Consider the following 13,831-nt stretch of genomic DNA (forward strand, 5'->3'; position numbering starts at 1 on the left):
TCCCCCCAATAAATACTGCCATGCAGTCACTGCTCCTGACCCTATCTTGCTTTCCCTGAGCAAGACACTCCCACACCCTTGTCCCCATGTCACTGGCTCTCCTCCAGGACCCACTCTCCCAATTCCAATGCCCAGCTCCCTTTACCTGGCCAGAAACTCTGCCCCCAAAGGACCCAGCTCCCCACCAGACCCACTAAACGAGGGATCCGCTCAGCAGGTGAACACAGGCGTGAAGAGGGGAGTGCTGGAGGGCGTAGCTGTAGTGTAAAGGGACATGGGGAGCTGGGTGTTGGTCTGTTTGCAGTTTGTCTCCGTGTGGCCATGTGGCTGGTGTGTGGGTCCCTGCCCAGCCAGGTGACAGAGGTCTGTGTGTCTGCGTCTCTGAGATGGCCGTGTGGCTGCGACCCTCGGGCCTAGGCTCACCCCTGGTGTTTGATGTCTGCGTCACTGACCACGCCCTTGGCCATGGGGCAGAACGAAGCAGCCAGGCACGGCGCTAGGTGTCGTATTTCCACCACCCAGAATCCTTTAGGGAAATGGGATCACTGGGAAGTGAAGGAAGGATTTCCCCACAGCTACGCCCCACACCATCCATTGCAGACTGTATTCCAGGGCCAAATCCGCCTCCATTACAGCTGAGCTGCAATGCGAGAAATAGCTATTCCTGCCTGGGAAATCCCAGTCACTGACCAGAACAACAGAGCGATCTGGATTTGCAGTGCGCTTTTCCCAACCCCTCCACTGACGTCCCTGAGGGATTCTCTTACAGCCGCACGGGGAAGTTGGAACAATGCTGAGACCTCCACTGCTCCCCTTGACACACGTCTGTCTGTACATCTTGCTGGGAATCCCGCAGGTAAGGTCTGGAGCCTGCCCATGTGAGCTCTCTGTTTTCTCCTTAAGGCCACGCATGCGGCAGTCCTAGAACCACAGACAGGTGAGGCTGAAGAGATCTCGAGAGGTCCCCTGGTCCAGCCTCTCACTGATGCAGGACCAAAGAAACCTAGTCCAGCCCACGTGGGTGTTTGTCCAACTTGTGCTAAAAACCTCCTGGGACGGGGATTCCACAGCCCCTCTTGGAAGCCTGTTCCAGTGCTCAGCTGTCCCCGAGTCGGAAAGTTTTTCCCCATATCTGACCTAAATCCCCCTTGCTGCAGATTGAGCCCATTAATTCTTGTCCTGCCTTCAGTGACGTGGAGACCAACTGATCACTGCCCTCCAGCCCGGTCTGGTTTTAGTTCCTCCCCTTCTGGGTCACAGAAAGTCCATCTCATAACAGCCGAACTTCCTCACAAATCCTCGTTGGCCCCACAGTCCTCACACCCTCCTCTCAGTCGGCCTCGTTCCTTTCTCCGGGCCCCACCCCACCTTCCCCCGTGGCTGGGTGGGGAACCCAGGCCTCCCCCTAACCCAGGTTCCAGCCCAGGGACCTGTGACCAGCCGCCAAGGTCTGCTCCCTCAGACTTCTTGCTGCTGCCTCCTGGACCCCTTCCTACCGCAGTCTGTTTTCCACTCCTTCTCCCCACAACCGCTCTGGGTCCTGCCGTCTCTCAGGGCCGGGCTTGCAGGGCTCCCCTGGGATCCCCCAACACAATCCCAAGCCAACAGAACCCATTTAAAACAGTTTCCACCTGCTCAGGCTTCCCCTCGCCCTGCAGGAGCTTCCCGTTCCCCTCAGCTCTCTCCTCTCTGTCCTGCCAGGAGAGCACAGGTGCTGGGCCTAGGCTGCTGGGGGGCTGCCGCAGCCCCCGCTGTGAAGTGGTTTCCAGCACACTCAGGGGTCCCAGTTTGGTTCAGTAGCTCTCAGGGTGACAGTCCAGGCCCGTGTCTGAGCCTGGCTCCCCGAACAACTCCCTGTCGCTCTTACGAGCGCGTCCTTGTTACACCCCCACAGTTCTCCTGCTGCCTGCACTGCACTGCCAGCCTCTGCCTGCCCGGTTCAGACCAGCCCTGCAGGTCAGCGCTAGAGGAACCAACGTCTTCACAGGTCACAGTCCTGGCACTGCCCAACCACCCTCCAGCATGTGCTGAGCAGTGGCTTCTCGTGAGCCATGCCAGCCAGTCCTGCTTCTTGTTCCCAACAGCCCCCGCTAACCCGAGCCAATGTGTGCAGCAAACATCCCCCGTAAGCAGGGCACAGGCAGTGTTCAGCTAGTGCTACAGGCAGTGCAAACCCAGCGCACCCGCTGCACTGCACTGCACTGCGCTGCACTGCACTGCACTGCACTCCTCCTCCTCCGTGGACTTTTGTCTAACAATCATGTCCCCTCCGCCCCAAAATCGCACCCACCGTTCCCCTACTGAAAGTGGGGGGCCCTTTCAGGAAAAAACAGGGGTACACTTCCCGCGCTGTTGTCACTAACAATTGTGCCCCCCACTTCCCCTGAGCGCCCCTCTCCGTCTCCCGGAAACACACAGGGCCTGCAGCACAGGAAGCAAGGAGCAGGGCAGCAGCAGCAGCAGCAGTGCAAGGGCAGCAGCAGCGCAGGGAACGTGCCCAGCAGTGGCAGGGGGCTGCTGCTGCTGCAGGAGGTGGGCGGCGGCGGGGGCCTCTTCCGTCTCCGGGGAGGGTGGAGCTGGGCCGCTCTGTCCCCTGCTCCGCGCCCCCACTTTGAGAACCGCTGCTCTGGGCACTGTTGTAACACAAACGCTAATGCTGCCGTATGTTTCCTTTGTTCTCCCAGGCCAAATGCCAGGTGGAGCTCAGCATGATGCCGGATGCTTTTGATGACCAGTACATAGGCTGTGAAGTAGAGATGGATGAATGTGCACCTGAGCTGCTAATGGAAGAAATGTCCATGTCCACATCACTTAGCAGAGTATGGGAAAACTCAGAGCAAACATGGCAAAGTGTAAAGACGAAGCTTTCTCTGCCCTCAGGCTTTAAGGATGAGCATGGAAGAGCCATAATAGCCTATACTGACAATGACTTCCATAGCGAACTTAATCAGGCAGTGAGAGAGAACGGGAAATCTCGAACTGATTACATGGACAATTTCCAATTCAAAGCCTTTCATTATTATTTGACAAGAGCTTTGCGGCTCTTACAAGGGAGCTGTGGTGCGATGTACAAAGAGACAGTGTACCGGGGCACTGACGTACCACACACAGGTTCGGGTATCATCAGGTTTGGATACTTTGCCTCTTCGTCTTTTGATAAAACAGAAGCTGAGATATTTGGCACGGCCACAGTCTTCACCATCCACACGTGCTTTGGCGTTGATATCAGGAACTTCTCGCACTATCCAGAGGAGGAGGAAGTGCTAATCCCAGTCCACGAGCAATTCAGCGTGTCCCCAGGACAAGACAATCACAGCTTTGTCCTCCGGAGCACAAACCGGACCTGCAGCTATTTTAACTGCACATTCCTGAACGGTGAGTACTGGGCTGGACAGGAGAAATATTTGTGTGGGGCATTTGCTGTGGGGAATTTGAAAACCCCACTGCAGGGAGAGTTGATGAGAGAGACCCTGACATGGGGAGGGCTGGGGGGACACAGACTGCCACGCTTCTTGCTGCTGGAGAGGGCCTCGGGCTGGGGTGGGAGAACACTCGGCCCGAAGCACTCGCTGAGGAGAGAAGAAGAAATTTCCTCTATGTGTAGATTATTCCACTCTGGGGTTTCTTGCACCTTTTCCGGATGGAGCTGGGCCTTACTTCTGTCAGGGACAGGACACCAGACCAGATGGAGCTCATTGAAATTCTACCTGAGCACACTGCGTTTCATTGTCCCTCTTTGTTTGTACCGTAGGAGAGAAGAACAAAGACTGCGTTGACAACTATGGTAAGAAAAACATTTTGTTTCCACTGTTTTGAAAAGGTTTTCCCCACTGTACTGATGTGCAGAGCTGAGAGCAACCCACCAGGCAAACCTGTCACATACACGGAAACAACTTGTGAAATAAGTGCGGTTAGCTGCATGTTCTGGCTATTTAGCCAGGTTCTCGTATGGCCGGCATGGCTGGTGTCTGAGCACCTTCCTGTGTGAATGCATTCCCTGTGCAGCTGATTGCAGAACAGAGAATGTCAGGAGAATTACCCCTGAGAGCACTAAAGGTTCTGCACTGGGAGGCTGAACAGACATCCCCAAACCCAGCAACCCAAGTGTGTCTCCAGCTCCCTCCTCTCCTAGCTACACCCATTCCATCCCCAGTGCACAACACCCTCTGAGAGCAGGAAACACACGTGACTGTTTTACCAGAGCAGCTCGGAAAAATCTCAAGCAAACATTTTCTTGTTGGAATTTGACAATTTGACAAATCTAAACCCATTGCAGAGATAGTTTGATTTCTACCAGGTTCTGTCACAGCGCTGCCTGGCTTCTGGGCAGCTTCCCCACCTGGCACCCCAGCAGCGTGGCTGGCAGACCGTCTAGGAGTCATGGACCCCTGGTCTTCCAGCTCTCCCGACTCTGGGCCAGCCTGCTCAGTGGACTGCCCCCCAGCCGACACTCCGTTCCCTGTTAGGGAGAATTTCAACATTTTCTGTTTTCATTCCAAAACAGAACGACACCAAATTTTGAAATATCAAAATTCTCCACAAAATGGAGCGGTCCTTCTCTGCCCAGCTCTACATTTTCCCCTAAAGCCATTAAAAAATACCCAACAGAAATGGTGTTACTGGTGCCTGCAGCCAGTCTTTCATAGCCTCGTGTCTGTATTATTCGTAACTGGAATACACATATGCAATAAATAAGAAACCCCAACCAGAGCATCTGGGACTGTCTTGGGTGAAACATGCTCACTAATGATTCATAGCAAAGGAAGAAGCAGGCTGAGGAGGAAGGAGGCAGGTGGAATATATCACCAGTGAGGTGAAAGTCCCAGATAAATTCCAGGCTGGAATGTCCTGCGGAGGGGAAACGATTACTGTTGTGCCTCTCACAGAAACAGGGTCCAGAGGCTGTTGGGCAGGTACCTGGGTCCAGCTTTAAGAAGATCTGTCAGTGTGAAATAATCTCCTAGGAATTGTTTGATCTGCTTTTTCTGATTAACAGCTACCAGAGGAGGCATCGCCTTCCCCAGTCAGACGAGCCCTTCCCTCTTTGGAGGATCCATCATCCTGCTCCACGTTGCTGCTCTGAAGCTGTTCACCAGTTTCTAAATTTTCCTGTTTGTGTTATTCATTTTTTCTCTCTCTAACACAAATCATGGTGATGGGGCGAACCAGATCCAAAGCCATCCTGCTATTCTGCCAGCACTTCAAAGGGAAACTAGCAACACGGATGGAGTTTGGCTGGTACCTCCTTGGGCAAGCTTTGATTATAGGTTATCGATTAGTAGATCACAATGAAAGCTCATCGATCTATTCCAAATAGGATTTGTCTTTCAGTGCTAGAGATAGAAATGGGCACATGTTGGATACGTTACTTGTATTCCTGTCTGCTCGCGCTTCTGTGCCGACTTTTGATGACTTCAGTGAGAGACTTTTAAGAAATAAACCACGTCTGAGTATTTTCATTCATACGGTTGATGGATTTAATCTGTGTCTCGGCCAGGCGGGTCTGTGACTGTTTGTGGCATCCCGTGTCTATATCTCTCAATCACTTTCAGATCACATCTGTCCAGCAGATGATACTTGTAACAGGTGACGTCAAAGGTCCAGCAGCTGATGTAATCCAGCCAGGGACAGGGCCTGTGTATGGAGATTTTGAGTAGCCAGATTAGGCCATCAAGGGGACACCAGAGCTGGACACCATCTCAGTAATGGTCTCACCAATGCCTTACATAGAGGTAGCATCACCTCCCTGCTCCTGGTCTGTATTCCAGACCTTCAGCTTGTAAGTGTGATCTACATCCTTTGCTCTTGGTTCTTTTAGATGTGTTAAAATGCCCTTTATTTAAATCAGTCCCTTTTTAATAAGTACCTCGATCACTCTGACCTGCATAACTGACCTGTCCCTGTCTATCATTATTTACCACTCCACCCATGTTTGTATCATCTGCACAATTTTACCAGCAATGATTTTATATTTTCTTCCAGTTCACTGATAAACATATTGAATACCATTCTGCAAAGAAGAGATCCCTAAGGGACCCCACCACAAACACCGCCATTGGATGGTGGGTCCCCATTTATAATTACTTTGTGATATATCAGCTAACGAGTTTTGATTACTTTAAATATGGGCTACAAGGATTTTGTGAAGTGCTGATTTTTTATCAGAGTGTTGTGTGGGGCTATGTCACTGGCCATACAGAAATCTGACTCTATTATGCCAAAACAATTACCTTGAGCAGCCAAATTTATCATCTCACCAAAAAATGAAATCAGGTTTGCCTAACAAGCCCTATTTACATAAAACCATGGTGAATGGCAGGAGTAATATTCCTAGCCTTTCATTCTTTATCACCTGAACCCCATATCAGCTTTCTGTTATTTGCCTAGAATTGGTGTCAGATTAACCAGCCTATAGTTACCCAGGTCATCCCACGTGCCGTTTAAGGATATTGATATAACGCTAATGCTCTTCCAACCTTATGGAATTTCCCTGGTAGTCCAAGATTTATTAAAAATTAACATTGCACACCAGAATTCTCGTCAACTAACTCTTTTGGGATTCTTGGATACAAATTTTCTGAACTTGCTGATTTAAAAATATGTATCCCTAGCAGATGTTATTTAACATCTTCCTTTTTTACTGATGGACTGGACAGTATGTCCTTACCATCCTGCTTCTTTCCTAATACAGGACAGAAATATCAATTGCATGCACCTGCCTTTTCTGCATCATTAACCATTTTATGGTCATATACCAGTGTTAGGATTTCTTTTGCTCCTAATATACTTAAAAAGTTTATTGTCCTTAGCCTTGCCAACCATAGGGGGCTCCTTGATATCTTTAGCTTCTCTTATCAATGGTCTGCACTTCATAACTTCTCATTTACATTTATTGCTCTCTATTTCCACTTTTTCCATTTCTTCTGTATTGTTTTATTTCTAATTGCTGCCTTCACTTCCTCACTGCATCAGGATGAGCTTTTAGCCAGTTATCCTCTTTCTTGATTATGAAATTGTGGCTTTTTGGCCATCTAATAAACTTCTAAAGCACTCCCAATGTTCATTCAGATTTTTTTGTCTAAGCTTTACCTCCCAGTTAATTTCACTCATTTTCCTCCACTTTGGGAAATTATCCTTTCTGATGTGCCTATATATATATCAATATCTATATATAATATGGATGGTATAAATGAGACAAAGCAGAATCTAGTAGCTGAACAGGAGCTGAAGAATGTTTTACTGATCAAAACTTCATCTCTTGTTTCTGAGGCTGGGCACACAGAAGGCGGGTCTGGAGTGGGCTCTCTTAGCTGGCGCTACCCCATCACAGCTGGGTAGCACGTCCTGCTTTTCCTGAAAGCGTCAACCCCGGCTGAACCCTGCTCTGTGGCAAACCCAGGAGTCCTGGCCCACACGCTGGGCTTGTAACAAGAAGCCCTTGTTCACCAAGCCAGCGCAGCTGAAATAATGCTTAGTTCACCCTTAGAGCAGCAGGGGCTGAGCCCTGCTCCAGGGAGAGAAGCCAGGACACATGGCTTCTTCCTCCTGTGTCCCACTCATGCAGGGACTGGTTCTCTCTGTTACCGTGGGAGGAGCCCAGAGCTGGAGGGAAGGGAGAGTTCAGTGCCTCAAATGCCCTGCACAACCCTTGTTTTAGGCACTGTATACTTACTGACGGTGCCTTCCTTACGGCCCCTTTTTGTTCTAGAGCGCAGTAGATAATAGAATCATGGGGGGGTCTGGATTTTCATAGCTCTGTGTGACCTGGCGTTTATTTCCCCATCAACCCTGGCTGGTTTCCCCCTCTCCTTCCCGGGAGGCCTTACCACCAGAAGTCAGCGTGGAACTTCCTGCCATCTCTCTGCCCAGCTCCTGTTTGCTTGTCCCCCCACCAATCCAGGATTCAGAGGCAGAACCATTTTTGGTGGACTGGGAATTCACACCTCCCCAGTGGGAATTCACACCTCCCCAAACATGTCCCCACTCAGCAAACTGGTCAGACGACACGGACTCTAGTGCGAGCATTATGCTGACGACACCCAGCTCACCACATACAACCACTCCACAGCCACCAAGGTAGGTGCAAGCATGTGGCCCGGCCCAGCAGGAGAGTTGCCACTTTCCCTCGGGCCCAGGCTCTGAGGAAGGCCACCGCACCTTGGTGTACGGCGGGAAAAAGCTAGTGTTTGGTGGATCTGTAGGCCCCGGCCCTCAAGCAGGGCAGGGCTAGTAAGCTTGGTATCCTCTGGCAGGTGGGTTCAAAGCAGCCAAGCACTCCCAAGGTGGCTAGGGAAGTGGGAAGGGGGACGCAGGCCCATCCCCTGCGTCCCAGCCCAGGGCCCTATCAGCAGCAAAGGGTTTTGCCACAGAGTCAGCGGGGAGTCCAGGCGTAAGCTCAGCCCAACAATAGTCGGTTGCCCCTGGGCTTCTTCCTCCCACCCCGAAACTGGGTAGCTGGAGCCAGGGGTCCTCCTCCGACTCTTCGGGGTAGACTCGGTCCCTCATTGTCGGCCGGTGGCAGGTCCGGGAACTCTTTGGGGTCATGAGGCGAGGGCAGCTCCTCCAGGTCACAGGGTCCCGGTGGGTCCTCTGGTACCTGGAGCTCAGGCAGCTCCAGTGGGTCCTCGGCGTTGGGCAGGGCCAGCCTCTGGGGGTTCCTCCCAGTCAGTGGTCTGGGGCCAGCTCTTCCCAGCTACCAGGGCCTGGTGACCCTTCCCAATCACGAAGGCCCGGCAGCCTGCTCCAGTCAGTAGGGCCCGGGCAGGCCTTGGAGGCTCCGGTCGGTCTGAACTGCCATGGGGCCTGGGTCAGGCCTAGGCCACAGCTTCGGGGAAGGCACCTCCTTCTCCGGCAGCAGCTTCCCCCTCACTGAGCTGCTAGGTCACCCTCTTATACCTCCCCTTCCTGTCCTGGCCCCAGCCCTCCGCTCCCAGGGTATTTGGTTTGCGGGGCCTTGATCTGCCTAGCGGGGGTTGCAGCTTGTCCTCGGGCCCAGGCTCCGAGGAAGGCCACAGCGCCTTGCTGCAGTCGCCCAGTGCATGGATGTGACCTGCTCCTGGATGGAGAAGAGCTGGGCTGATGCTGACCCTGAGCAAGACAGAGGTGATGCTGGTGGGCAGAGAGAGGCATTCTGACGAGTTCGCAGCCACGGTGCCATCTCCTTGGGTGGAAGGGTCACACCCTCAACTGGCCAGCTCAGTCCGTAGCTTACGAGTGCTCCTGGGTTCCTCACTAAACATTGAGCAATTCCACAGCAGCATCTGCAAGAAGAGCTTTCAGAGAATCCTAGCAGATGAGGGTTGGAAGGGACCGCAGGAGATCATCTAGTCCAACCCCCAACTTTCTACCATCTCTGGTTGGGTCGGAGATTCCATCCCACGCTGGCGAATGACGCCTGGTGACCTGTCCTCCATATTCATGCTTTTGTCCCCTCTCAGCTCGACTGCAGCCATGCGGCTGTGCCGCCTGGGCATGAAAGCTTCAGCATTTAGAAATCTCCAACTGATTCAGAACCCTGCAGCGCGTCCCCACAGCAACACAGGCCATCACAAACTCCATCCTCAGAGGTTTTTAAGGTGCAGCTTGACAAAGCCCTGGCTGGGATGATTTAGTTGGGGATGGTCCTGCGTTGAGCAGGGGGTTGGACTAGATACCTCCTGAGGTCCCTTCCAACCCTCATTTTCTAGGATTACTCCTGTCCCCCACTCCCTACACTGGCTTCCCAGAGAATACTGAGTTAAGTTCAAGATCTCAGTCCTTATCGCATATAAGAATAAAATAATTCCCACACAAACATCTCCCCCTGTGGAGAGGATGGGAGGACAAACTCATGATAGACGTTAGTCACATCACTTAATGCATGACTAGAGGGCGCCCAGATATTCTGATGTAAGAACCTAGATAGACAAGAAGAAACCGGCAGTCTCTGGCACCTGGCAGTGGCAGCCCTACGAATTATTTCCCTCCTCCATGAGTAGCAGGCCTCCCCAATGGGAGCAGAACAGCCCGTGCCATGGGTCAGCGTCAGTCAGAAATGGTTAATAATAACCAGGCCGGCTGCGCCTCTAACCTGATAACCAAATGCTAAAGGTGGTGGCTTAGTTGATGTGCTTAAGAAAAGGATGTGTCCTTGTCCTGGGCTAGTACTCACTCATAAACTGCTCCTCAGATGTCTCAGGCAAGCCTTCTTATCTAGCCTGCAGGCTCCCCATTGGTCACTGTCTCCTCCTAGCTTTTCTAGGCTCTGGAGGACCAAGTCTTGCTGGTAGCCCAGCCTGGGTGGGTTTTTCCTTAAGTGGGGTGGATAAAGGTGGCAAAGCCTCCAGCAGGAGGCAGAGGAGGTTGGATAGACCCCATCACAGCAGCCCATCAGAATGCCCATGTAACCTACACAGAGGGGAAGGGAGTCTAAGCTTATATCGGTTGTGATTTGCTCACCAATTCTGTGCTACAGAGCTCCTCTATCTGACGGAATATGTTTGCACAGACGTGAATTCGTACCCTTGCAAGGGACTACAGCTGTGTTTTTGCAGGAACCCTCTAAATGCAAATTATAGGTGCAAATTATAATAGGATTCACTGTTTCATGGGAACCCAGTTTGTACATACACACAATGAGCAGTTTCAGATTTCCCTCTCTCTCGTTTTCTCTTTTTTTCCCCACTGACTAGCACTCCAAAGATAAACCGGTACAGCACAGCAGTTACAATGCACCTGAGGTGACGCTAACATCACTAACTAGACATATGTTATTTTACTTCAAAATAAGAACATGAGAAAGTGTGTAAGCCATAAGATATATACCGTGGTGAAGCAGAGAAACCATGGAAAGGGTTAAGGAGAGCTTTTGGAGCCAGCTAGCCACGCCCCATTATACCTGCAGCCGATATCTGGCCTGGAGGGGAAAGAGAAGGAGGGAGCCTGGCTCAGTTCAGGGCTGACCACAAAGAGCCAGGAGCTAGCTGACCCCCATACATGACAGAAAGATCACTAGCCTGCCGGCCAAGGCAGTCACCAGGAACCAAGCACCATCTTCCTGGCCAAAGGTACCACTGAGCCCTCTGTCTGACCAGCTTGGATGCCCTCTCACACTGTGATGTGGTGACAAATCACAAACTTCTGGCAGATATTGCACTTACACAGCCATCCACAGGCAGGGACCATAACCAGTTTAGTTCAATGCACACTTTCCAGCCACTCACAAACCAACAATAGAGAAACTCCAGCTGGCTTCTCAGCCCAGGGCTCCAGGACTATACCATCTTGCCTGGTCAAAAAGCCTAACTAGTGAAGATTATTATCCAGTCCACCCTTCCCTCAAAGTGGAAGGAACATGCACTAGCTTTTGCTACTGAGCAGAGTTTGTCTAAACACTTCACTCGAAAACACACTGGTTAAGATAAAACATTTAACAAGTTTATTAACTACAGAAAAATTGATTTTCAGTGATCATAAGTGGCAAGTGTAAAGAGATTAAAAGAAGTTATCAAATGAAATAAACATAAGATCTCAGTCTAAGTTCTACACGCTACAGGTTTTGAATTAGCAATGACTCACCTTTGTTAGCTGGTACAAGCAGTTTCTTAAACTCAGACTGGGCAACCTTCCCTGCCTGGGACTCTCCTCCCTCAAAGTCCTTTTGTTTTCTAGATGATCTTTCAGGTGCTCAATTGTATGGAGTGAAGCCAAGCTAGGATGTCACGCGCCCCCTTTTATAGTCTGGTCCAGCTTGCTAGAACAATCAGACTTGCGACCTATGGAGTCGTACTCATTGATCAGTCCAGCCCCATTGCGAACCTGCTTCTTGCAGTGAAGCCTTCACTGTAAACAATTCCTATTAGTGGATCTAATCTCTACTGGGTGAGAGCGCCATTAAGGCCATCTGGCCACACCATGGTAGTACCTGAAAAGCTGCTTTAGGTTGATACCCACCTCACAACATGTTCTAATTGCATTTACAATACTACTTTATAACGTCATGTACTATGGTAGCATATATAATCCAACGAGACATTAACATCTAGCAGATCAAGGCTTTCAGAATAATACCAAACAAGGCGTATTTTGTACAGAACACATCATGATTATATGACGTGGGTGAATATGGGGTTTTTGGGGTGTTGTTTTTAGACATAGGGTGTCACACCAACTCCACCAAATTTATGGCACCACCTTGGAGGAACCTGGGACCACAGCTGGATGCGGCCCAGGGTCCGCAAGGGGGCACTACTAGAGACAAGCCACAGGATTTTGGACTATAAGGGCCATGCCCCAAACTGAAAGGGCAACAGTAGGAAGTAGCTCAGGTCAGTGGACATCGACTCCCCTCTGGGAGGTCCCCTACTGAGGGGTTGATTTAGAGTTGATTTACGGGACCATTGCTCCTAGTTCTGTCATCTACTGCCACTGAGAACAGCCTAGCTCCATCCTCCCTGGAACCCCCCTTTCAAGTAGTTAAAGTCTGCTATCAAATCCCCCCTCATTCTTCTCTTTTGCAGACTGAACAAGCCTAGTTCCCTCAGCCTCATAAGTCTTGTGCTCCAGACCCTTCATCATTTTTGTTGCCCTCCGCTGGACTCTCTCCAACTTGTCCACATCCTTTTTGTAGTGGGGGGCCCAAAACTGGACACAATACTCCAAATGCAGCCTCACCAATGCCGAATAGAGGGGAATGATCACTTCCCTTGATCTGCTGGTAATGCTCCTACTAATGCAGCCCAGTATGCTATTAGCCTTCTTGGCAACCAGGGCACACTGCTGACTCATATCCAGCTTCTTATCCACTGTTACCCCCAGGTCCTTTTCTGCAGAACTGCTGCCTAGCTCGTCGGTCCCCAGTCTGTAGCTGTGCATGGGATTCTTCCGTCCTAAGTGCAGGACTCTGCACTTGTCCTTGTTGAACCTCATCAGATTTCTTTTGGCCCAATCCTCCAGTTTGTCTAGGTCCTTCTGTATCCTATCCCAACCTTCCAGGGTATCTACCACTCCCCCCAGCTTAGTGTCCTCTGCAAACTTGCTGAGGGTACAATCTACCCCATCCTCCAGATCATTGATGGAGATGTTGAACAAAACTGGCCCTGGGGCACGCCGCTTGTGACCGGCTGCCAACTAGACATCCAGCCGTTGATCACTACCTGGTCAGGCATGACCTGATTTATTCCCTCTCTAGCCCGAGTGCAATTACATTTCCCGTAGCCGGGGGTCCCCTCTCTGAGTGTGACTGTGCGACCCATCCTCAACCTGCAGTCCTTGCACAGGCAGGAATCCCATCACCCTGCCTCACAGCCTGGTGCATCTCCAGGGAGCAGATGCCTCCTGTGCCCTGGGGTTGCCATGGGCTGATGTGCCAGCTGCGGGGCGGGCGCTGTCAAGCCGTAATTGCTTTGTTTTCTGGACATCTCAGAGATGTCTTGCCTGGCATAAGGCTGCTCTCAGTATGTGGTGCCCAGCTCTGGATTTATGGCCCTCCTTGGTCCAGCAATGTCAAGAGCTGCTGGTCTTCAGAGGCAAATCAGGTTGCCAAATCAGTGGCAGAGCCAAGGAAAGACGCCGGATTCCCTGACTTTGACCTCTAGCCATTGCTCCTGCCTCCCTCCCAGTCGCACTGGCTTGGTGGAAGGATGACAGCATCATTCCTTGTGAAAAGTTCGTATTGTTTCTATTCCCAAAGCCCAGCGGCTATAGTACAGGTCCTCCGTGCACCCGGTGCTGTACAGACAGCGTGAACAACAGATGCGCTCCGTCACGGAGCTCACAATCTTACATGAAGAGAAGATTTCAGAGCAGGGTGAAACGAAGAAAGGAGGGCGTAAGGGCAAGGCAGCTGCACTCA

At 51.2% G+C, this 13,831-nt stretch overlaps 1 protein-coding gene across 1 annotated transcript; it reads left to right on the forward strand.

Moving 5' to 3' along the window:
• Window positions 1-790: 790 nt before the first annotated feature.
• Window positions 791-5,214, forward strand: LOC137147179 (ecto-ADP-ribosyltransferase 5-like). The gene is made up of 4 exons (XM_067539045.1): window positions 791-856; window positions 2,685-3,375; window positions 3,752-3,784; window positions 4,997-5,214. Exons 1-4 carry the CDS (start codon window positions 791-793, stop codon window positions 5,101-5,103), a joined length of 897 nt encoding a protein of 298 aa, XP_067395146.1. The 3' UTR covers window positions 5,104-5,214.
• The last annotated feature ends 8,617 nt before the right edge of the window (window positions 5,215-13,831 follow it).

Source organism: Emydura macquarii, unplaced genomic scaffold (genome assembly GCF_026122565.2).
Source record: "Emydura macquarii macquarii isolate MOO-44397 ecotype Brisbane River unplaced genomic scaffold, CSIRO-AGI_Emac_v2 contig_509, whole genome shotgun sequence".
In the NCBI taxonomy this organism is placed as follows: domain Eukaryota; kingdom Metazoa; phylum Chordata; order Testudines; family Chelidae; genus Emydura; species Emydura macquarii.

Coding starts and splice junctions, on each gene's coding strand:
- LOC137147179 (XM_067539045.1), top strand. CDS start 791: ATGCTGAGACCTCCACTGCTCCCCTTGACACACGTCTGTCTGTACATC. Junction 857..2,684: donor TCTTGCTGGGAATCCCGCAG/GTAAGGTCTGGA, acceptor TTGTTCTCCCAG/GCCAAATGCCAGGTGGAGCT. Junction 3,785..4,996: donor AGACTGCGTTGACAACTATG/GTAAGAAAAACA, acceptor TCTGATTAACAG/CTACCAGAGGAGGCATCGCC.